Here is a 25,287-nt window from a genome sequence, read left to right as displayed (position 1 = left end):
CATGAGTCAGACAGGCATAGTCTTCCCCTCCTTCGCACTCTGCCTGAAACACACGGCCGGAACAGAGAGCCGTGTGCTGATCAGGGGTCTGCCTTCTGTAGCACGTGCAACTGTTTCCTTGCATGGGTCTCAAGCAGAGCAGGGAGCGCTGATGTTAGAGTGCCTGGGAAAGGAGGCCTCCCAATGCGGTCAGTTGGGCAGAAGAGAGAAGTGGGACTGTCGTGGAGGGAAAGCAAAGCAGGGGATCACACCCAAAACTCCCCCCAGTCCTGTACAATCTCCCTCTAGCACACAGAGAATATACCTACAACAACAAACCAGTGCACTTAGCCCAGGACTCCTGAGCAACACTACCACTATGCAAGTTTGAGCGCAGGAGAGAAAGACACACATTTCAAAGAAACAGAGTGTGTCTTAAAGCTCCCAACTTATTAAATAGGCTTCCCCTTTCACATCCATTATACCCAGCAGCATCTTGACTATATCCTTTTAAATAAATGTTACCTGGTTGGGGTCTATGTCATAGCCGTGTTTGGTTCCCAGGGTCCGTCCCATGGCCAGGTTGATCACGTAGCCCACAATGGCAAGTGAGAAAGCTGTGCCAATCATATCTTTCCACTTGCTCACCAGTGGGAGTGTGGGGACTGGGAAGCTGCAGCCAAAGAATAGAGGAGAAAGCTGTCAGGACACAGGTATTTAGAGATGGAGCCTGTGGACCAGGATTTGGCTTTATATATACAGGATTCACTTCACCCACTACTAAAATGCAGCCACCTCTGGAAGGAACACAGCAGCTGTTTAATGGTACACAGCAACACTGCACAGCTGTTCAGGAAGACGAGTGAAGAATGACATATCCAAATGAGACTGCGGGGAGAAATTTAGGTCAGTGGACTCCAGCATGGATTTGGTCAGGTTGCTGGGCTTTTGCAAAAAGTGCCAGAGGATTTTAAATGACCCCAAGTGACCACATCTTTTGCTCTCTCTATAATCTGAAAGACTCCACCTCCAAGCAACACAGCCCCCTCTAGTGCCATGCAGAGCCATTGGCTCAGAACCAACCGAGAGAGGAGCGCCAGGAACTGCATCACCAACACCAAAGAATTAGAGCTCATCAAAAATTTTCCAGTGGAAGAGTCAGAAAATTTGACTAAATCAAAACATTTCACAGGAATGAGACCATTTCGATGAAATTTCATTTTGAAAAAAGATCAAAACGATTTGTTTTGATAAGGTTGAAACAATGTTTTGACTTTCGCATTTTGAAACAACTTTTTCATTTTGACTTTTATTTTATATGATATAGTACAATATGCAGTGTTGTTGTAGCTGTGTTGGTCCCAGGATATTAGAGAGACAAGGTGGGTGAGGTCATATTTTTTCTTGGCCCAACTTCTGTTGGAGAGAGAGACAAGCCTTTAAGGTTACACAGAGCTCTGCTTCAGGACTGAAGGAAAAAGAGCGGTGTGCCTCAAAAGCTTGTCTCTTTCACCAACAGAAGTTGGTCCAAGAAAAGATGTTACCTCCCACCTTGTCTCTCTGATATAATAATTGAAACACAACATTTCAGTTGAACCTAAATGGAATATATATCGACAAAGAACACTAGTGCCAGTGTGATCCCCAGGCTTACAGAATTTACTGTGCTTTGCACGTGCTGAATAATATCCTAGATACCATCCCAGCTCTAGCCTTGGTTATTATTTTGACACAGGATTGGTGCTGTGTGTCCCTTGTAATTATAAGATTGTGCAGCGCAGTACTGTATGCTTTACACAATTATAGCTTGGTAATTATATGCTGCCCTTTATAATCCACTAATGCCTTGACTCAGGTAAAGAAAGAAGGATCAGGAGACATTTTCCACTCCAACCTGCCCTAGATTCTGTTCTATTTTGGTTCTTATGCCTCATCCAGCACAATGGTATCTGAGTGCTGCGCTGCAGGACAATTGCTACAGCCTGGGGTTAGTCCTTATCCTAGGATATTGTAAGAGGATTGACAAATGCTCAGGCAAATTAGTGCCCTCTTTGGATACCAATCACTTCCCGCTGTCATTGTTATTACTTGTTACAAGTAACTTTTATTATGGTAGCGCCTAGCGGCCCCAGCAGAAGCTGTGTCCCCAATGTGTTGGGTGCTGTACAGACACAAAGTATAAGACGGACAAAGGAAGGGACGATTTTACATTTCACAGATGGGAAACCAAGGCCTGGAAAGATCAAATGATTTGCCCAAGCTCACTCAGGGAGGATGGGTAGATCTGGAAAGCGAACCCAAGTTTCCTGCAGTCACTGTACATACCCCACTGGAGACATTCAGCTCCTGCCTTGTGCAGAACCTGAGCCACAGTGGAACCCCTCTCTACCCCCTTGTAGTGCCCAGTGGTGTCCTTCTGCATGAGGCTGTTTGTTAGGAGCATAGATTTTGCTGGGGATGAAGGCAATCACTCAGGGAGAGCTATGGAGGAACCTCAATAAACGGGGCGAGGGTCAGATTTGGGGAGAGGAAGAGACGAAGGCAGTAATAAAATGGTGTCCCTTTCACTGAGTTCTCCATTTCGGCAGTCAGTGTCCTTTGTTATCCCTCACTTCTGTGGGGGTTGTTTCCCAGATTGCAGCATGGGTGGGTAGGGGACTATCACTGGTCCAGAGAGAATCAGCACTTCAAAATGGAACCAGACCTGCCCGCGCACTTACCCCATCTTAATCTTTCCAACGACTGGCATGTTGTATTTCTCAGGCATGTTCAAGCAGCCGGACACCGCAGTAGCTACTATGACCTGAAATCACAGAGAGTGAAGGAGCCGTAAGTGGAAGCAGTATTATCAGATCCATATGCAGCGTTGCACTGACCTAGCTGTGCAGGATGGTGAGATAGTGGCTAATGCCTACTATAGCTGAGAACAAGGCCTGTAAAGCCAAATTCAGCCCTGGATCAAGTGGGAGAAACGTCCATCTGCTTCAGTGGGAGTTATGTCCATTTATGTCACAGATCAGTTTCCCCCCATAGACATTAAAGGGAATGCACTGACAGTCCAATATACGAGGAAGAAACAAAGGTTTGGGGGGGTTCTCCTCCTCATGAGGATATAAAAATACTTGGGCTTCCCTATCCCCTTTCATCACAGGTTATCAAAGCCCTTGATGAGTATTACTGGAGTCACACAAGACAAGGCTGATCAGTCACATCATCCCCATTTTGGAGAACTGAGACAGAGCCCTGTAATAGCAGCGAGCTGGGATAGTGTGAGGAATAGAACCCAAGGTTCCTGACCCCTAGTTTCCTGTCCTAAAATCTCAGTAACACTTGCTCCCTCCCGGAAGCTTGTGGCCATTCTACACATGGTCTGTGGGGAGACTTAGCCCATATATGGTTTAGAGAGAGCTCAGAGCAGGAATACATCTGGCAAGGCCTCTGCAGATATGAACCTAGCCTGCTGTGGCTCTGTGTGGGCTGGGGAGAAGTATAGTTTGTCATGGTTTCATTTAGAGGTGACCCACAACTGGATAACTAAATCCATCACACACATGCCTGGGATTCGGGGATCCCTGAGCCAAATGTTCTGACTCAGGCCCAACCCTTATTCTGACATGAAATTCAGTGAAGTCAGCAGCTTCTCTCTGAGGTTTGGGAGCTGCTGCATTTCTGAGACTGAAGCCAAACTCAGGGGCCCTGATTTCCCGTTGCCCTTGAATTGTGAACCCTGGCAAAGGGAGCACAGGATGGGTGTAAAATGCAACCAAATTAGAAGTGTAGTGCTCTACACCCACTTTGTACTGGTGTAAATGACCATGTGAAGCAGACACTGGTGCATTGGGCCCAGTGATATGAGCCCCACCTGAACCAAACCAAAAACTCTAATTAGAGTGACGCTGCCAGTGCCTCCTGCTTCCCCAAGCATCCAAGCCATGCAGGTGTCCTGAGTCCGACATCATGCCTCACCAGGTGTCAAAGCAAGGGTGCTTTGGAATCTAGGCCCTTCCCCTGCCTGTCCTAGAGATGCACCTTCCTGCAAAGGCTGGGAACAGATGAGGGGAAAAGGCTCTTTCAGGGAATGGTTGTTTCCTCTCTAATGGACAGAGGACGACAGAACTCGGGTGTCACTTACTACGATGATCTCCATGGGGATGGGCACCCGGATCTTCTTCATGTATTTCATATTGAGCTCTTTCACAATAATCAGGAGCACAGTGCTGATCAGGGCAAAGATCAAGGAGGCCACGTTGGTCTTGGGGAGATTTTTGCAAATATCAATAAATGTCTAGAGGGGGGAGAAGGGACAGCAGTCGGCAAAATGTTGAGAAGGGCTACTTGGAATTCCAGTGGGCAAAGCAGAGAAAACCCCGCCCCCCCCAGCCCACTCTGGCCTCCCCATGGACATCTCTGAGCCACAGGTGCTGGAACTAGGGGTGCTGGGGGTGCTGCTGAACCCTCTGGTTTGAATATGGTTCCATCATATACAGGGTTTACAGTTTGGCTCAATGGCCCTCCAGACCCACACTGTACAAATTGTTCCAGCACCCCTGCTCTGAGCATATGAAACAGGCATTGGGAAAAGAAACAAGCACCAGAAATCCCAAGACAGCCTGCTTCTGTGTCTGGCTACTTCAGTTAAGAAGCCAAACTTCCAGGTGCATAGGACCCACTCAAGTCAATGGAAAGGACTATGAATCATAGAATCATAGAATCATAGAATATCAGGGTTGGAAGGGAGCCCAGAAGGTCATCTAGTCCAAACCCCCTGCTCAAAGCAGGACCAAGTCCCAGTTAAATCATCCTAGCCAGGGCTTTGTCAAGCCTGACCTTAAAAACCTCTAAGGAAGGAGATTCTACCACCTCCCTAGGTAACGCATTCCAGTGTTTCACCACCCTCTTAGTGAAAAAGTTTTTCCTAATATCCAATCTAAACCTCCCCCATTGCAACTTGAGACCATTACTCCTCGTTCTGTCATCTGCTACCATTGAGAACAGTCTAGAGCCATCCTCTTTGAAACCCCCTTTCAGGTAGTTGAAAGCAGCTATCAAATCCCCCCTCATTCTTCTCTTCTGCAGACTAAACAATCCCAGCTCCCTCAGCCTCTCCTCATAAGTCATGTGCTCTAGACCCCTAATCATTTTTGTTGCCCTTCGCTGTACTCTTTCCAATTTATCCACATCCTTCTTGTAGTGTGGGGCCCAAAACTGGACACAGTACTCCAGATGAGGCCTCACCAGTGTCGAATAGAGGGGAACGATCACGTCCCTCGATCTGCTCGCTATGCCCCTACTTATACATCCCAAAATGCCATTGGCCTTCTTGGCAACAAGGGCACACTGCTGACTCATATCCAGAAGGGCATTCCATAGAAGGGCAGGGCCATCTCCTCAGTTTGCGAAAAGAAGCACATCTCCACTGATTTCAATTCAGCTACTCCATTCATAGCCGTTGAGGATTTGGCCATATATATTTAAAAACATTCAGTGCCCTTACCCATGCCCCTAATTACATCTTTGATTATTGAAACTCAAAGCAATCGAAAAACGCTCATTTGTTTTTCATTGTTAGTGCCGATTGCATCCTTTTTTGTGTTGTTTCGCTCATCTGGGACAACAAAAATAGACTCACCAGGGCCTGATTCCCCTCTCATAGCAGTCTTATGCTATTGTCACTCCATTGCCTTAATCAGAGGGGGGGATGAAAGGTGGATCAACCCCATATGGGTCTCTTTTTTTTTTCTAGTCCCTAATTCTTATCCACCTCCCCAATGCTGCAGTGCCTGACTTGCAAAGAATGCTGGGAAATGTTTAAACCCAAACAGAATACCTATGTTCATTGGAATACTAAAAATCAGGCAGCGTCTTTAGGGATTGTAGGTTTGGATTTTCCTGCATTGGCCCCAGGGACGCTCTGACACGCCCGACTCTCTCTGCTGACTAATCTGATTCTGTGATTCCAAACCTAAACAGGCTAAGGTCAATCCAGCAGTGTTGCCTTCAATGAACTGAACCTTGTCTCAGAGGAACTGCCAGACTGGACCAGACCAGGGGTCCATCTAGTTCAGTGTCCGATCTCTGACAGTGGCCAATACCAGATAGATCAAAGGAAGGCACAAGAGGTCATATTTATGGAATAACCTGCACACACAGGTAGTTTCCCCCTAACCTCTAACAGCTAGAGACTGGCTCATGCCCTGAAGCAGGAGAGCTAATATTCCTTCCAAAACTCCCTCAAGACCCATCAATGGTAATAATTAAAAACTATCAGGGTTCAGGTCTGATTGTGGCTTTATTTATTACAGTAGTGGCACAAGGCACCCTGGGTACAAGCTGAGAGTGCTGGGAATGGAGCAGACTGCCATGTGCTTACAACCTCTCAGCCCTCTGCTCATTTGATTTAGGATTCATTAAGTAATGTCCCCATGTATTTGCTGACGCAGTGTCTGCAGCATGCTAGCCCCTGGGCCAAAGTGTGGAGAGAAGGCCCCTACCCCAGCGAGCTCACTTACATAAACGATGGCCAAGGGCCCAGTGTAGGCCTGGATCGTCAAGCCAAAGACATATTTGAGCACTGAGATGAGGATCTGGAGCCCTGCTGCAGTCATGAAGCCCCGGATGAAGGATTCCGAGAGGTAGATGGCAACGAAGCCAAACTGCACGAATCCCAGACAGATCTAAGGATGGACAGACACACGCATCACAGTGTAAACATACTAGAAACAGCCCAGACTCTGTCTGCAGGGGCCATCACAGAGCTCATTAATGGAGAACTACTGCATGCACCAGGCTGGCCCCTGCAGTGCAGGCAGCCACTTGGCACTGCGCACTGGGGCGGTCTGGACACAGAGCCAGCCTAACTAGCCCAGGGAGAGTCATGCCAGGCTGGGAGCATTCTCTGGTGGCAAAGAGCCAACATAGAGGCTGGGGAAGTGTGGCTGGGATGCCATTTTGTTCCCTTGGGGCCACTAGTGTCACCTGGCGAGTGCTCTAACCACTGACTAGCTCTGCACACAGGATTGGTAGAGTGCACATGGTGAGCTTTGCACCACCTTGGCAACTGCATCCTTCCCCCAGCCTTGCACCATGAGCAAGACACCCTCTCTGAACACAGGCAATGGAAATACAGACCATGTGTCTAGCACACACCATGCCTCCTTTGGGCATTGTCACATGCTTAATTTTCTACTACCCCATGTGCTCCCATGTGTCTTTGGAGTAAAAACACACCTGCAATTGCTATGAGCTGCTGATCATGGAAAAAGAACAGAGACCTCAATGTGTCTCTTTCTTGTTCAGAAACTTTAATATAGGATGGGTCCATCTATCCAGATCCCTATTATAGTGTAGGAATCACTATAGTGTCTGAGGTCCAGTGTTTCTGAAGTGGGAGCCATGACCACAGGACCCTTCCAAACCTTTTGTTTCCAGGTATCACCTACTTGGAAACAGTCCCAATTGTTGCACCTGCTGGCACTGCCATCCCCTTCCTTGAGGATGTACAAATGACAAAATCCAACTTCATAAAAGGGGTAGGGTTAGGCTTAGCTCAGACAGTGGACTCTGCATCGTTAGTGCCGAGATGTCCTTACTTGTATGATGGCTGTCAGACAAGCTAATGTGGCGGAAATCTCCAATCTGGCTGCCTCCATGGCTGTGTTGTTGATGTTTATCTCATTGGTGGTCTGGTTAAAGTATTCGAAATCAGACTCAGGAGCCAGATCCTGGCAGACGCTCCCAACGATAATGCTGATGACAGCAAAGGTGCCTACAGGACAAAACAGTAACAGGTGACTTACATGTATACAAAGCATCCCATCCTGAAATGCGTTAACGTAAATTGGGATTCACCCACCACTGCAATGCAGTCAGTTCTGTAGCAGAACACAGCAGTGGTTTATCAGTGCATGGCACAATGCTATACTGCAGGCACCAGGGATCCAGGACATTGACTAATGCACCAAAGAGCAGCTTGATAAAACAGCGCCCTATCAGGAGATATGGTACAGCTGGAGGATGTGCCCTCGGGCAATGAACATAATTGGAATGTACAGACATTCAAATTTCAGAACTAAAAAGGGGAACTTACCTGGGACCATCTGGTGGACACCACCTAGGATGAAGTAGGGTATCAAAGGGAAGAAGGAGGAGTAGAGTCCATTGATGGGAGGCAGACTGGCAAGCAGTGCAAAGGCCATCCCTGAAAAATGCAAGTGAAATTGACTTCAGATCTTCCATCTCAGTTACAGCTGCGGGCCCTGGGAATTCCCCTTCTGGCACGGAACAGTGGCCCAGCTAGTTCTGCAGCCTGTCTTTGACAATGTACTAAATGCTCCAGGGGATGATGCAAGAAAACCCATAAGGGACATTTATAGAGTGGGCTACTGCACCAAGGCAGCAGGGTCTATGAGCCTTCATAGGGGCGCAGGACTCTTCTAGTAGCGACTCATCCTGTTAGTGGAAGTTAAAAATCTGCACAAAGCTGCTGGGTCAGTGCTGCGGGGTCTTTGTGGTAAATGCAGCGTGTCAACTCTCCCAGGATATGAGATGTGACCCTCTGGCGAGAGGCAACTAGGGGCAGAGCCAGGGGGCCCTGCAGGGAAAACCAAGACAAGCCAGCTTTGAGGAGAAAGCTTTGGCTAAGGGTTTATGTTCTGTTGTTACTAATAAAGCCAAACCCCAAGAAGGAGATAAAATCAGCCATTGACAGCATGTCCAAACTTTAATTGGAGCAAGGTGGGAATGTTCTCTCCTCACAGCTGCTCATGGGGGGAAGTTATTTCCTAACCCCCACTGGAGAAAGGAAACCTCGTCTCACCTTGTGGCACTTGAATGGTCCCCGCACTGATTCCCCCGAGGACATCGGACACAATGTAGTCTTTAATTTTATACTTAGGGAGCCAAATGAGTATTGGAAACAGACTGTAGATGATGACTTTGAACCTGGATGATGAACATCTAGAGAGGAAATGAACATAAGTAAGGAAGGAGGGTCCTGATAAGAAGCATTTCCCCTCACTACGAAGTTTTCTATGCAAAGGACAATGGTCCTGATTTTCATTGCCTCTTGCCTTGGGAAGCCATTTACACTAGTGTGGAGCAGATACGAAGCCAACCTTGGTGTGAGAAGCATCACCAGTCTGATGTGGCAGCATTCTGCACGTTTCACACTAAAAAAAAATGAGTACTTGTGGCATCTTAGAGACTAACAAATTTATTTGAGCATAAGCTTTCGTGAGCTACAGCTCACTTCATCGGATGCATTCAGTGGACAACTGAATGCATCCGATGAAGTGAGCTGTAGCTCACGAAAGCTTATGCTCAAATAAATTTGTTAGTCTCTAAGGTGCCACAAGTACTCCTTTTCTTTTTGCGAATACAGACTAACACGGCTGCTACTCTGAAACGTTTTTCACACTGGCACAGGTGTTGACACGATGAGCAGCACAAAGATGAACCAGGCCTTTTACTCTTAGCTGCTATATTGCTGTGACCCAGTTAGGGATGGGTCAGAACCATTTATCCAACCGATCCTCAAACTCTGGAGAAAATACTACCTGGATCAAAACCATGTTCAATTCTGCTTCATACAGCAGTACACCAAAATAGGAAACATAATCCAGATCAGCCCTTTTCCAAAGCTTTGGAGATTCAGATAACATGGGATCTGGATCTGCCCCACTTTCTGATGGCATATCTGACCTTGCAAAATCAAAACTCAACCAGTGAGGTTTAGCATAATCTAAACTACCTCTGGTTTTCTCTAGCTCTCATCCTGGACTACCAGGAGCTTTGGACCAATACATTTTAAGACAGCCTAAAAAGAAAGAATTTGCAGCTTTGTTGATCTCATCCTGCTGACATAAAACTAATAAACAAACAAGTATTGGAAAGAGACTGTAGAAGTCACATAAACTAATTAAATATTCCTGAAAAAACCATTTGAACAAACACAGTGTCTTGTGAACAAACAGGGACAGAGAGACATGCCTCAGAAGCTGCCCCTGGTTATTAGCATAGGCTGAACATCACACATGTTGGAAAAGGGAAGTGGATCTCTAGGATTTGTATATTACCCTAGAATGCATGGTTGGACAGGGTTTCTACTTTAGAAAGAGCAGGTGAAGTTTCCAAAGCAATTACAGGGATTTAGACACATATCCGCTATTGAAATTAAAGTAAGCTCTTATATCTACATCCCCTGGACTGTTCAGGGATCTCAGGCAGTATCTTTTTTCAGTGGTTAGAACATAGGACTTTCAGGGTTTCTCAACACAGGGTTTCTCTAGGTTCTGTTCTCCTTTCTGCCACTGACTCATTATAAGGCTTTAAGCATGTCAGTGAAGCTCAGCTTACTTATCATTCCTATGGATCTAATAATAAATGCACAGGCTTCCTCAGTTAATGTCTGCAAAGCCCTTTGAGATACTTGGATGAAAGATGCTTTCTATATAAATGCAAAGCAAACGTATTCTTCTGAGCACAGCCAGGCTGCCTTCCTTTCTGACTGCAGACTGATTCATTTGAAGTGAAAACCATAAACTCCATTTACCTTTCAATTACAGTGCAAACCCAATAAAATATATATTCGTTACTCAGCGCTGGTTATCCCAGATGTATTAATCTCCAGCGGCTGTGATTGCGTTTTCTGCCTGGGGTGGTGCTGTTCTGTACTTCCGCGAAGTGAGAGAGAGAGAGCAGTTATTCCTGGGGCTCATTGATTAACTCTCTCCACTTAAAAAGCACCTGGATGCCACCCAAAACTAAAGTCAACATGGGAACAGCCACAGCCTCAGAGGCATCAATGTGTCGAGTTTAACAAAGGCTCGCTAGCCTATGGCTTCACCTATCCAAAGCCCAGAGAGCACCTCAAACAGCCGCCCATCTTGATTTCAGAGTACAGAAATCTTACCACTCCAAATATCTGTGCTCAGTTAGCTATTAGCTTGCTTGGCCTGACTCTCAGTTAGTCCATTGCTGTCCTGGGGGCAGGGCCAGGACTCTATACATGTTGGAGGAGTGTTAAAGTGGCTTTAAGCCAATTTTGCACCCCCCATATTCTGAGGCAGGGCCCTGCACCCAATGTAAGTGAAAACAGCCTTAAGGCTGGCCTACGCTAGACCCCGGGAAGCAAGGACTAGCCGTAATGCTGTGCTCTCCAGCCTTGCCCCTGATTCACTCCCTATGCTGGGGGCTGATAACAGGGCAGGGGCAGAGCCCTTACACTAGATCTATGTCAGCTAAGGAGCCCCCATACACGTGGGGCTATTTTCAAGGGGCCATTTCTGATTATTTCAAGGTCCTTTTATGCAGCCAGAGCTGAATGATAGAGCCTTTGTGTGTGTGTAAATCAAACCTCCAGGGTCGTGGGCTGCTTCAGGGGCAGCTGGTTGCCTACCGCACTTCATGCTTTTGAAGAAAATCTCTCTACTAATTGTGATATTGACTAGAAAATTGCTAACAGGTTGTCATTGCTTCCCCCGTGCTATAATGCCCAGGTTGTAAAACGCCACAGGAGATCATTTATTTGCTTAAAAACTTGTTTCCCATGGAATTTTTTTAATGGAAATGTTGTATTGATCTCAGGGTTCGCATTCTCTCCTTCCCCTCTCTCCACCCCCTCAAACACTGCACTGCTGAGCCAAATCTGAGCTGGCAACATGCTCCGAAGGAAACTCAGTAGCATTCCACATTACCTGAAAAGGTTCTTGACTTTTTCCCCAAATGGATAACTTCTCTTTTTCTTCTCAAACTCTTCATCGAAGAAGTTGACAGAATATGCAGCCCGGTCGACGACATAACGAGGTCGGGCTTGGTTCATCTCGGTGTCCTTCAAATCCTTCCGAGATAAGACAAAGGAGAAGAAAGGAATCAAAGTGAGCAGAGCTGGCCACCAAGTGAAGTTTTAGGAGAAGAAGAGAGACTTGGTCTAGCCTCCTTCATCCAGGCATTTAGGATTTCCTCTGGAGTATTCTGTCTCCTAAATGAAAAGGAGTACTTGTGGCACCTTAGAGACTAACAGATTTATTTGAGCATAAGCTTTCGTGAGCTACAGCTACAGACTAACACGGCTGCTACTCTGAAACCTGTCTCCTAAATGTCTTCTTTCCACTTCATAAGCAGGCTTCTGGAGCAAGGGATTGTCTGTTTCCAGGCTGGGTCACCACCTCTTGGACAAAATGGATTTTTGTCACCTGTTTTATAGTGAAACTCATAAGCGAGGCAATGTGATCAAAAGGAATGTGCACAGGACTGGGTGTCAGGAAGCACAGTTTTAATCTTGGCTCTGCCAATGACTTACTGTTTGGGCTTGGGAAAGTCACCTGATCTTTCCATGCCTCAGTTTCACCATGCATAAAATGGGGTTAGTGATACGTCATAGAACTGCTGGGAGGATTAATTAGCATGTCTGTGAAGCACTGTGCAGTGGGAAATATTAACATTATGGGTACGGAGCAGCTTTCATCCAAGAGGTTCCAGCTACAGCGCCTCATTAATTCATCTACAAACATAACACCCTTGGTGTTTCATATTTGCATTTAGAGTTGCTATTCTGTCCTGCTCAGAGCTGTGAGCTAATATTTGATTCCTGCCAGAAGTTGGGAACAATTTTCTCTCACACAGAGATGTAACAGTTGCTGACCTATTTGTAAGAAAATGATGCCGAACAGTCCTGTTCAACCAGCCCTATGCAATATCTAGGTGTCGCCAGGGGAAGATAATAAACTCCCCATGGCTCACTTTAGTGTAAACAAAGCCATCAGAGAAGAGGGGAGAACCATTATGAGCTGATGAGTCTGAGGGTGAGGAGGGGGAATGCATACATTTGAAACAAGGATGTGGATAATTATTTTTATCTGGCATTTATTTAAGAAAGTCATTGCCCATCACACATGTCAAGGACAGGAAAGCAACTGGGATTCCAGGGAACAGTTATCAAGAAATTAAATGCACATCGCTGAAAGGTGTGAATTCTGCAGAACCTCAGCTATAGCTCCATTGATGTCAATGTAGCCACATAGATTTACACCCGGACCTTTGTTTCAAGAGATTGGGCACAAGAGGGTCAGGTTTTGATTGTGCAAAACCTTTCCAGTGGATATTTTGGCCTTATGCCAAAACCAGAGTAGGTTTTTATCCAGATCCTGTTTTACCAGAACTCTAAATTTTATAGGAAATCAAATAGAAGGTTCTGGAGTTGACCCATCTGTGTAACAGCTAAATCCAAACTGGTTTTGGATAGTGCATTGGCTGCATTTTAGTTTAGAATCAAGTGCCATTTTACATCCAAAATTCTGGGACTACTTGAATAACAAATTCTCCTTATGTCTGTCTCGAAATTGTTTTCTACTGGGCCCAGGAATATCCAGAGTTTCCAGTGTAAACTAGGATTAAGGCCTTGTTTGCTTTGTTTGAACAGAATATTAATAGTAGAAAAAACTATTCCAGACTAGATTCCTATAAGAACACTCGGTTCCAGAATAAAAATCACTCAATTCCAGAATAGTGCAATGATAGAAATAGCTCAGGGGTTCTCATACTATGGGTTGTGACACCTCGTGGGGTCATGCAATCAACGGATGCAGTGGCGACTATCCTGAGTGTGTGGAGGACACCATTTTGCTCTGCACAGCATAACCTCACACGTACGGTGTGTGCAAGGTCACGCTGCCTGGAGGATGCCATTTTTTGCTCCAAAATGGCATCTTCCATGTTGTCTGGGGTGGCAGGAAGCAAAACGTCTGAAAATAGGGCCATGCAGGCAATAAGGAAATGCTACAATAGCTCTTCCAGTTAATTTCCCTGTGTAGACAAAGGCCTACATGACATTGAGCCCATCCTCGGAGAAAGCCTGAGGGAAGGGGGTGATCAGAGAGAAGGAATAAAGGTCTCCAGAGGAAAAGTTGTGTGCCGGCTGCATTGAGTATATTGTCAGCACTGCAATCTGAGGCGTGATCACAGGTTGGTTAGACATACCTGCTCACCTCTCACAGTTTGTATGGCAACTTCCACCTTCTCTGTATGTATATATATATCTTCTTACTATATGTTCCATTCTATGCATCTGATGAAGTGGGCTGTAGCCCACAAAAGCTTATGCTCTAATAAATTTGTTCGTCTCTAAGGTGCCACAAGTACTCCTGCTCTTTTTGCGGATACAGACTAACACGGCTGCTACTCTGAAACCTGTCATACCTGCTCTAGCTTTCACTAAATTAACAGTGGAGACATGGCAACATGGGCTGTACAGATACTCCAGGGAACTTGGGCACGTGCTCACATTGCTAGCCTGCTCTGAATCTCATGCTGCCACATCTACGCTGCTAATTTTCAGCCACACCAGTGCTGATACAGCTAGCCCAATCACAGCTTGAATTGCAGTGTAGACATACCCTCGGTCTGGGAGTGATGCAGTTAATGTTAAATGTTTTGGGCCCAATTCATCCTGGAGTAGCCCATTGAAGTCAGTGGATGAATCTGGCTATTTGTACTTTCTGTGTATTTTCTGCATTGTAGCCCAGTCTAGATTCAGAACGGAACTAGATTATCTCATGTGACTGACAAAAGGGAGCAATCTGGGTGAATCAGGGTGGTAGGACTGGGCTTGCTGTCTGACTGGCCAGGAGAAAAATCTCTCTGTCTGGGCACGTCTTGGCTTGAGGTGGATAAAAACAATGTGACATCCAGGCCACAGATCTGGAGAGACACTGTTCCTAAAATACCTGAACACAAGGCACATGGCCTGGGGCAAAAGCTAGTCAGGAAAAGGGAATCATTAGAGTCTGCAAGATGCTTTAGAGGCTGTATATGAGGATTGCTACATGCACCACTGAAATGCAGTGCAGAAGATGGCACCTGTTCAGCAGAGCACATCAGCACTACACACTAGTTTGGGGTGGGAAGCGGAGGATACTATATCCAGCTGAAGACATGGGGTGATTTTAGGGAGGCAGAATCTTAATTACCACCCTCAAAATGTGGTCAGAGCACAACCAGCAACACCCCATCTCTTAAAAAGAAAAGGAGTACTTGTGGCACTTTAGAGACTAACAAATTTATTTGTGCATAAGCTTTCGTGAGCTACAGCTCACTTCATCGGATGCATTCAGCTGTAGCTCACAAAAGCTTATGCTCAAGTAAATTTGTTAGTCTCTAAGGTGCCACAAGTACTCCTTTTCTTTTTGCGAATACAGACTAACATGGCTGCTACTTTGAAACCCCATCTCTTGTGAACAGCCCAAGGGATCTTCAATGACTAGGGCCTTGTCTACACTAGAGAAGGTTTGCTGGTACAGCTGTATCAGTATGGCTATCCTGGCAAAGCTTTCTAGTGTAGACACAGTTTATACCAGAAAAAGAGCTCTTCTGCCTGTATAACCTATAACAGTTATGCAAATGAAATAAGCTTTACTGGCAAAAGGCCTTTTTTTTGCCTGTCCAACTGCATCTACACCAGGGCGTTTGCTGGAATCAGAATGTCATAAAAGAAATCACGCCCCATCTGCCATTACTACTAGCAAACGTGTCTAGCGTAGACCGGGCCTATGTGAGGTGAGGACTGTGGTCTTCCATTATTTGAAAGATGGAATCCCAGTGGCATAGCCCCATTCTCCAGCCCTGGCTCAGTTGTGACTCAGGGGAAAGAGTGGTTTCCCTTTAGTGTGTGTCTACCCTGTAATCAGAGGCGAGGTTGCAGCATGTGGACAGGTACCCAAGAAAGCTTTGATCTAGCTAGTTGGAATAACAATAGTAGTAAAGCCATGGCAACGTGGGAGTGAAGCCCTCCCAGTTTAGGCTAGGAGAGCCTGCATATGTGGTACCCAAACGAGCTAGATTAAAGCTAGCTGAGTGTACGACTCCACAGATCCAGAGCGCAGGTCCTGTAGGACTACTAGGCACCCAGTAGCAGCTGTAACTAGCTTGCATGCTGCTGCCCGTGACCTGCTGTGGACACAGCCCATGGAAAGTTCTGTGTCAAGGGGTCTGACAGGCAGCAGCCCCAAGGCTCATCATTGGCTCCCCACTCGATATAAACCCAAAGGTCATTTGTGGTTGCCATGACCATCCTTGCTCCCTGTGCAAATCCTGGCTTTGATCCTGATTCAATTTTCACTTTGCCTTCTGACCTGCACCCTGACTTGGACTCTGATCCTTGGTATCTGCCCTGGCCTGGAACCTGACTACACAAATTCCCCACTACTCCCAGCCTCGGGTTTGACCCTACTCTGACCCTTGGCCTGACTGCCCTTGTTGGGATCCTGACACTCAGGTATGTCTCCATGTGCTGCAATCACACCTCTGATTGCAGCGTAGATATATCTTTAGAGGTCTCCAAGTCCAACCCTGAGAGCTGATGAGATCTTAGCCCAAGGTCATATGGCTGCAGGCTATAGCTTTGTACAGAGGAGTTACACACTCCTATGGGAGTCTGCTGTCTCAGCCTCCTAAACTGTGCTTTCCCTCCAGGCTTTCTCCAGAGACAAAGGTTCACACTCATAAGAACAGAGCTGGAGGTGCAGATGGGACTAGACAATCTCAGTCAGAAAGCATCTTCCAGGCAGCCCAGCTTTCTTTGAAATATTTCACCCCAGGCAGAAAGATTATTGAGTACGGTTGGGGTTTTTTGCAATGGTTTAACTCTTTCTTTCTCTGGACACTTCTGGCCCAACCCATACTGACTATTGTGGAACAAGCATCTGATAAAACCAGGAGCCTAACAGATTGCCTGGAATGAGTATTGACCATGGTTTGCTCCCATCTATACTAGACCCCAAAGTATTTTCCATTCTGATAGAGAGGGATGTTAATGGAGACCAATGGCTGACACCTCAGCAACAGGGCTACTTTGTGCAGATGCGCCTTCTACATACCTGGCAATGGTGTCACCTCCTAGTCAAGCCCGAAAATATCATCCCAAGTGTGTTACACACCAGAGGAATAAGTCGGAGAGGGCCAAACACGTTCAACTCCTATAGCCTTCGCCCCTCAGGCTCGACACTGCTCAGGATCAGGTCCTAAACATTCTGGCTGAAATCCTGGCCCTGCTGGAGCCAGGATTTCACCCATAAGTGTATGCCCGGAGGAATGATGTCACTGTTAGCTGAGAGGTAGCCACCTCAGGGGTGGAGTCTGGAAGATTTTAACAATGTGCAGTAACATAGCACAGAAGTCCGGGGCAGGAAGCGAAGGATAATGCAGGCAGCTAAAATGGCTGTGGGAATGTAGGTCAGCAGTATGATGGTGCTAATGGAAATTTTGCCAGGAACCTGAGGTTGACAAACCTCATATGGTGACATGTGCCACAAAAATTCTAATGATCACATGGAGCCAGACCTAGGTTGCACCCATCATCCAAAATGCAGCACCTCTAACAGCACTGGGCTCTCTAATACCAGGCTTGGCCATGGGTCAGTGCTGACTCAGAAGAGTGTCACTTTCTGCATAACCAAGACCATTTCTCCCAGACACTAGGTAGGTCTCTATCCAAATTGACCCTGCCTGGTTTACATGACAGGGCAAGGAGTGAGGCAGCAGGGGTGTGACCACATGCAAGGAGACCTTCCCTTCTGGGATCATTGGTCACTGGGTTCAGAACCCTCCAGGTGTCAACGCCTTGACTGGCATCCCCTTTCTTGTTTTTTCCATTATGAAGACAGGGTCATTTGAGACTTGGCTCAGGCTCACCCTAAACACAGCCCCAGGCTGGACCCAAATTTCAAATTCATTCCCTCCAAGCTCATTCTAGATTTTTAATCCCTGCACCCTTGGACTTGCTCCAGATTCCCAGCTCCCTATAGCTCATTCTGGAAGCCCAGTCACTCCAGACTCACTCGAGATTCCCAGTCACTCCCTGCTGGGCTTGTTCCAGATTGATTAGTTTGCGGATCCAGATTGCCAGCTCACCTAGGCTCACCGCAGAAGCCCTGCCCCTCCAGATTTCCAGTTCTCCCTCCCACCCCAGGTTCACTCCAAAATTCTCAGTCCCCTACAGCTTGTTCTGGATACAGAATTACTCCTGGCTTAACTCCAGATTCTGTAAGTCACCTCCACCCGGGCTCACTCCAGATTCTCAATCCCCCATGCCTTATTCTAAAACCCAAATCAAGTCGCAGCAAAAGATCATAAACTCCAGTGACCCTGGCCTAAATTTCAGGTGTGTGAAGCTTTATTTCTCAATCCCATTGGTCTCTGAGCAGTGTGCCTGCCATGCCATCAGAGGGACCAAATCTGCTGACTATATCACAGCTCTTTAGTGAAGTCCTCCTGCTGAGCAAAAGTGCTGGCAAACGTGAAAAAAATAATATTCTCATGATTAAATTCATCTTGAACAAACAGGCTGATGATGTCAGCATCTCAGAGAGAGTCAAGTTCTTGAGTTGGCTTATCAATGGCCTTGCCCTAGATCAAACAATAGGCTAAGATTTAAGATTTCAGAAGTAAAGAGCAGGAGTCACCTGACTGTGCAGTGAACAAAAGAGTAAGCCAGCTGTCATGGTGGTGAAGGAATAACATGGAGGTGAGCGTGTGGAGACATACCCAAGATAGCGTTTTGCCTTCCTCACAGTGGCAAAACACTGACCAGAAACAATGCAAGTTATCTACAGGGATGGGATCCCAAAGCCATGAAATGCCATGCTGCCAACAATCATTTTGTTAACTAGGGGCCAGATTCTCCAAAGAACTCCGTTTCTGTTTAGGCACCAAAACAAGTGGCCAAAGTCTCAGGAGCCTCCGCATGGTGGAAGCACCTTGAGTGCAGATCTCTTTTGAGAAGCCAGGCCCATCAGTGTTTCAGAGGGCATTGCTGGGCGCTAAGTGCAGTGCAGTGGGAAATATGGCCTTGATTATTAGTGACGAGCACTTGGTAATCTGGGCCTACAGAATGAAAAGTAAAGGCACGCTCCGAATCCTTCAGCCAGGGCATAGAATTCTGAGCACATACAGAATTGAGGCAGAACTGTTTCACAGCAAGGGTATGGAACAGGCAAAATAAATTGTTCCATAAGGTCAGACAAGCACAAAGTATCAGCTGAGTTGCAATGTTGCATGGTGCCCTGTGAGATCCTGATTGGTTAACTCATGTCCTGCCAGTTTCAAACCTTTCCAGGTGTGCCAAGCACAGGTTTTTCTCCTAGCACCCGCCTCACTGCCAGGAATCCCAGCTCCTTATCTCTTGTCCTGGCACTGTTGATAGCTGTGTCTGGGGAGAGAAAGTCACATTGAAGTTTCCGCTCAGTGTTGATAAGATCCGACAGCACAAAACAACTGTTTGGTGCTGACAGAGTTGGAGCAAGAGGGAAACTTCAGATCCAGGGCGCATGAGTCAAAACTAGCAAAACTGGGTGGGAAATCGACTTTCTCTGAGAGCAATTGGGTTGTGTCTTGTTTAAAATCGGGCCATATTCACTCCTGGAGTAAGTGAAGGGTCTTCAGTGGAACTCCACAAAGGAGGAATCTGGCCAGTTATGTTTAGGGAGAAAAAGCAAATCATTTACATATGACTTGTTTACATATGATGTGTCTCACTGTCTCCTCCTGTGGTTTTCTCCCTGATTCCTTAACATCTCAATAAGTTCAGAGTCTCCAAACCTTAGATTAAGCTTCATTAAAAGTGTCTTTTGCCTCTGGGTCTACACTAGATGAGGAAGTTTTACAACAAACCATTGCACATTCAAGGCTGTTCAAGCAATGTCTGCAAAACCTCATGTACCCATAAATGCCCATCACAGGTGTAAAGCTTTGGGTGCAATACCCAGGATTAGGTCTATTGGTTTAGTCCACGTGAACCAGTGCTGTCTTCTAACCATGTTGGTTCCCAGTGCACATGGGAAACCACAAGCATTACAACTGCACTAGCTCATTGGACCCTTCTCCATCCCACCTTGCAGTGCTGTCTGTAGCCATTCTGGTCACTCCTATATAGATACCTTAAGAGGCCTAGCAAGCAATGCTACAAACACAGCTGCAAGTGGAGTATGGAAGTGGATGAACCTCAATGCCTCTGTCAGAGCCAGCAGCACTGTAGGGATGCCCTGGAGGCCACAGGGATGGACAAGGGAACCAATCATGTCATGCAGTTGAGATCCCTGTGATGTTTTCTCAAAGTGCTTTGGATGTGACTCTGGAGAAGGGACTGTGACGGTGCTGAAGAAACTTTAAACAAACCAAACCTGCTAAAATCATGTCAGGTCCCTTCCTGCTTTTCCGCTGTGGGAATTGAATAGAAACCATTGAAATGGCAGGGAATTTTTTGTGAAGACTAAGCGCCAGATCCTCAGCTGGTGTAAATTAGTGCAACTCCATGGAAGTCAACAGGGTTATGTAGGTTTACCCCAACTGAGAATCCAGTGCTAAGTGTATTCTATGACACTCCCATAGTGGCAAGTTCTCTTTCCCAAATTAAACATCATCTCACCCCTCTTAACACCCAGCTGTTAGGTTCATGGCATGCACACAGAAAGTTAGATACTCTTTCTGAAAGGCTGCAACATAACATTATTTTATTTCTTAGAATTCAGAAATCTAACACACAAACAATCAAATGCAGAGAGACCAAGCAGACTGCTCCCTAAGGCAGAAAGGAACCTCTCACCCACCTTGCTCTACGCTGGCTTTTTTGCAGATTGGACTTTTTGCAGAAGACCCAGACTGCACACTTCCCTACAGAGGTCCCTGAACCTGCAACCTGGATCAGGAAAACCCTTACATTTAAAGGGATAGCTTGTTATTTAAACACAGTTTTCAACATACCACACTACTCATCCTTTATTTCCCCTTCTCTTCATTTAGCCTCTCCTCTGGTTAGCTGATCACACAGGATCCAGGGGAAAGAGGGGTTTGTTCTAAACCAATGCAAGTTGTTTCAGAATGTTGTGTAATTCGTTCAGTCCAAGGAATGTAGATCAAACTCACTCCACCTTCCTGCTCCTGCTGGTATTCACTATTTGCATTCTAGTACCACCTAGAGGACTCAGTCAGGAAGATGCTAGGGGCTGTACGTACACATAGTAAAAAGTCCCTGCCTCAAAAAACTTAGTCTTTTTCTATTTCTACTGCACTCATCTTTGTATCCCAGTATCCCCTACCACGACCACTTCCTCAGCCTCTCCTGATCATGTCCTCCCGACCTCAATGAGTTTACCTAGGAAATGTTCTAAAATCCACAGGTTTGTTCACTTCCATCTCCAGTCCTTTTGAAACCCAGAGATTTCAGTGCTTAGGCACATAAAAGTTTTGCTGCTTTTATTATGCCAGCGTAGTCAAAGCAGAACCTGAACCCCCATCTCCACCCCCGAGTGCAGACATAGTTTTACCCATATAAAAGTGCTTTTAACAGTAGAGTTGATTTTGATTTGGTGATGCAAAATCAGTCATACCAGTATACAGCACCTTATACTGGTAAAACTGTGCCTATGCTAGGACTTTTACTGGAATAGCTATACTGGTAAAAATCCACCCCCCTAACTAACATAATTCTGCTGGGAAAACTTCTTACATTTAGACCAGAATGGAGACAAGAGTGGCCACATTTTAAAGTGCCCAGTGGGAGTGATTGGGAGCTGTTAGACATCCTGGTATTAGGGGCTTTGTCTTATGGGATACTATTAGCCCTCCGCACACACACTCATCTCCCTGTCCTGATTTTTCACACTTGCTATCTGGTCACCCTAGGGGCTGTGTACTTTGAAAATCTGGCCATATAATAAGTGCTATAAGGAGGAGTGAAGATAGATCAGGTACAGATAAAAAACCTGATCCCAAGCAGTGGTTTGATCCCAAAAAAGGAAGAGGTGCCAAACTCTCCCTGAAGTCCCCGGGTTTTATTTTCTGTAGGAGGTGCTCACATACCACGGTGGTGGGTACAAAACCCTATGGGGATTAGGTCACAGTGGCAGAGGTGGAACATCTGTATGCCCTGTTCCACACCTCAACCCTCAATAGCCCGTATTTTCTTATTCTCACTTGCAGCCCCTACAGCCCAAAGGAAGGAGTCCAGTGGCCATCGTCTGGCCCCTTTGCTACACAGCAGCTAGGCTTTGAAACAATGGTTTCTTTTGGTTTAAATATTTGGGCGTGTTAATAGATGATTTCCATAGGCAGATGGTCCTTCGGGGGGGAGGAGGGGAGTGTCGGAACAAACCTGAGCAGGCACTGGGCAGTAGCTCAGTCTCTGCACTCTCGCTGCTACCGTTGGGCCAGTGCCAATATTTGTTGTACCACTTCACAGGCGTTTCAAACCAAACTAGCTGTGCACTTGGTAACCATAATAATAAGAGCTGCAGACATCTGCCAGTTACTGCAGGTGAAGCCAAAGCATTTGGTTGAAAAGGAGGGTTATGAAAGAAAATGCTTTCACTCCCTTGGCCACGTTCAGGTCTCTGGTGTAAATCCAGAGTAACTCCTTTCAAGTCCTTGGAGTTACTCTGGATTGACTTACAAATGAGACCAGAATCATCTTACAAATGAGACCAGAATTTAACCTAGTCTTTCTCTGATTTGTTTAAATAACCCACTTGCTCTCAGCCCTGCTCCAACTTTTCAGCTGCTTCTCATCCCAGTTTAATTATGGGAAGAAGGGGAGGCCAGTAGGCATGTTATGAAGGAACAGCTTTAGGGGTGCAAGGAATAAAAAATGAGCAGCTCTGCCGGCTCCAATGCAGCGCTGCTCCAGTGCAGAAGAACAATACACTTATTGCGTCAGAACAATTCAGTGCAGGTGCCAGGGTGCCAGCGCTGGAGACTGACAACCTCTGTCCATGGCCACCACACAGATTACAGCAGAGTGCTGCTTTCCCCATCCCACGGGGCCTCCGTCCTGACCACCCAGGAGGCATCTCTAGGGCTTGGAGAGGAGTGGAGTCTCCAGGTCCTCTATGATCCTTAGCCTCTCTGTTGAGACTGCCAGCTAGGTGGCCAGTAACAGTGGTGAGGCTGATACATCTCCAGTGGGAAGCCCATGCACTCATTCCCCCATACCACCAAAAATAACACCACCAGTATCAGCCTGGCTTCCAAGGGTCAGGCCAGCCCATTGACTTACAGCAGTCAGAGCTGATCTGGAGCAAGGTCAGAAGCCCCTCAGCAGGCTACAGGATTGAAATGCTATAAGAACCCCTGGGGGCCTCTCTTTTCTTACGTGCTGTCAGGTGGGTGGCTGCTAGATTCTACAAAATCACCCAGGAATGTTCTTGGGGCAAATCCCAATGTTGCTGGAGTCAATGTGAGTCTTGCCACTGATCTCAACAACATCAGCGTTTGGCCCTTGGAAAGTTTTCCATCACAGCTCCCCAACCCCATATGGAGGCAGCATCTCCATAGCTCTGTGGGAAAGGACTGAGAAATGACTTGAAAAGAATAGAGGGGTAAGGGGGAAAATCTGCCCCCCCAAAACCCCCTCTGGCTATGTGTTCCCGGAGCACCGAGACTACTATTGCCCTTTGAAGAGCACACGGGCAAAGGAAAGTCTCAGGAATTAGGAAGTTTGCAGACTGCAGCATTCCTGCAGCACCTGAGAACACTCTTATCCAAGTTGCAGGCTTAGCGCTCTCTCATGTACACAGACACACTCCCTCCCCCCGGGAATCTGATATGAGAGAAGGAAAAACACCTTATGGGTCACCTAGTCCATCGTTCTCCACAGTAAGGGCAGAGGAGGGCATTTCTCTCCATCCAGGGTTTGAACCTAGGCAAAAATCCATCTCCACCCATAACAGCAAGCTCTTGAAAGCACTTTCTGCTGACCAGTAAATAACAGTGGAGGTAAGAGCCTGTTCAGGGACCATGCCAGGGGAGAACCTGTCCCAAGGTTCTCAGACGATGCACAAGTCAGAAGTGGATGGATTTTAGCGGCACACAGAGGCAGAATCAGCACAACATAGTTCCACTGATCAGAGTATTGAGAATTGGAACCCCAATTAGGGCCCATGCAGGGCAGGACTGTTGCTTATCATATAGATCCTAAGGCTTGGTGCAGTCTAGATTTAAAACTCCCAAGCCATGGAAATCCCACTGCTTCCATTTGGACACTATCCCTCAATCTAACACATCTCTGGTAGGAAGCACCTTCAGATTTCTAGCCTAGAATTTCTTCTTAATTTCATCCCACCTTAAATAATTGCCCCTTCCTCCTTGGTATATTAGGCTGGACAGACTTTTATATGCCCTCTCCCGCATGCTCCTGCTATTTATTCCTTAGCCAAGCTATGCAAACTCCACCTTACAAACTGAGGGGGTGGGGGGAGGGGGGCATCGCAAAGTCTGATTTAGGTTGCAAACTCCTTGGGGCAGGGACTTGCCTGCAAAGCACCATAGACTGAATGGGTGCAACACAAACACCAATAACAGACCAGACCCACAGGCTCTGTAATTACTAGTAATTCTCCATGCTCAGGCAAATTGCCACCGATCTCAGCAGGAGTTTGTCTGAGTAAGGACTGCAGGGTTTGATCTCATAATAATTAATTCCCAGATTTGGCTCTTGTAGCCTTTCTTCATAACTCAAGCCCCTTGATCTTTGCTGTTGCTAATTCCTTGGCATATCTGCTGCTGTAAATCCCCTTTGGGGGGGGGGGGGGAAATCATTCAACAACCAGGTCTCCAAATATTGAAATTCACACCCTGTGGCTGTGCAACCACAGTGCGAATCCCCCACGCCTACCCAGACAAAGAGCACCATTGTTGGGAGCAGGGACTTACCTTCACCTTGGCTGGAGGGAAGAAAGGGCTAATTCTGCTAGGTGAGCTGCAAATGTGTCAAGAAAGCCCAGGCAGAGAGTTGCTCCCCAGGTAGAGGTGTGCAAAGGAACTGTGCTCAAATATAAGCCAGTGAGTCATTTATAACTCACCTCAGTCAAGGGGACTGAGGGCTGTGCTTGGCTTCTGATTGGCTTGCTGGGCTTGTTACGAAGTGACTGCAAGCAAGTACACCCAGGCTAAACCCAGGAGATAGCAAGGGAGATAAGGAGAGATCTGAAGAAGGACAGCTTTTTTAGCCTCCCCAGTTCAGAATTAGGCTGTTTGATCCCATTGTACAATTCCCTCAATACACCTGGGCCCTTGGAGACAATAGAACATATTGAGTGTCCCCCCAGGTCCCCCCAGCGTTCAGACTCCCATTGTGGGGAGAAGATGCTTTTGTTGACCGAGGCTACGGTTTCCTGGCGCATTGGACAGTGACTCCAGCCTGTCTTTGTGTTCTGGCTGCCTCTCAGCATCGGACAAGGACAATGGAGTGCATTGTGCCAGGTCCTGGACTCCCAGAGGTTGGGCTTTGAACTGAGGATTGGCAGGGGAAAGCGGTTGCTTTCTTAT

General features: G+C 46.7%; 1 protein-coding gene across 1 annotated transcript in view; it reads right to left on the bottom strand.

Annotated features, from left to right (window-relative positions):
• Positions 1 to 24,785, bottom strand: part of SLC26A9 (solute carrier family 26 member 9) — a 45,034-nt gene extending 20,249 nt beyond the window's left edge. The window contains exons 1-9 of the mRNA XM_038379710.1: positions 24,673 to 24,785; positions 11,673 to 11,815; positions 8,795 to 8,934; positions 8,066 to 8,176; positions 7,569 to 7,744; positions 6,489 to 6,653; positions 4,112 to 4,264; positions 2,700 to 2,782; positions 505 to 652 (exon numbers count right to left, since the gene is read on the bottom strand). Coding sequence (XP_038235638.1) covers positions 505 to 652; positions 2,700 to 2,782; positions 4,112 to 4,264; positions 6,489 to 6,653; positions 7,569 to 7,744; positions 8,066 to 8,176; positions 8,795 to 8,934; positions 11,673 to 11,797 — 1,101 coding nt within the window. The 5' untranslated portion in view covers positions 11,798 to 11,815; positions 24,673 to 24,785. The remainder of the gene's footprint in view (positions 1 to 504; positions 653 to 2,699; positions 2,783 to 4,111; positions 4,265 to 6,488; positions 6,654 to 7,568; positions 7,745 to 8,065; positions 8,177 to 8,794; positions 8,935 to 11,672; positions 11,816 to 24,672) is intronic.
• Between the last annotated feature and the right edge of the window lie 502 nt (positions 24,786 to 25,287).

This window comes from Dermochelys coriacea, chromosome 21 (genome assembly GCF_009764565.3).
Source record: "Dermochelys coriacea isolate rDerCor1 chromosome 21, rDerCor1.pri.v4, whole genome shotgun sequence".
Lineage (NCBI taxonomy): Eukaryota > Metazoa > Chordata > Testudines > Dermochelyidae > Dermochelys > Dermochelys coriacea.
This window is presented reverse-complemented; position numbering and strand designations above follow the sequence as displayed.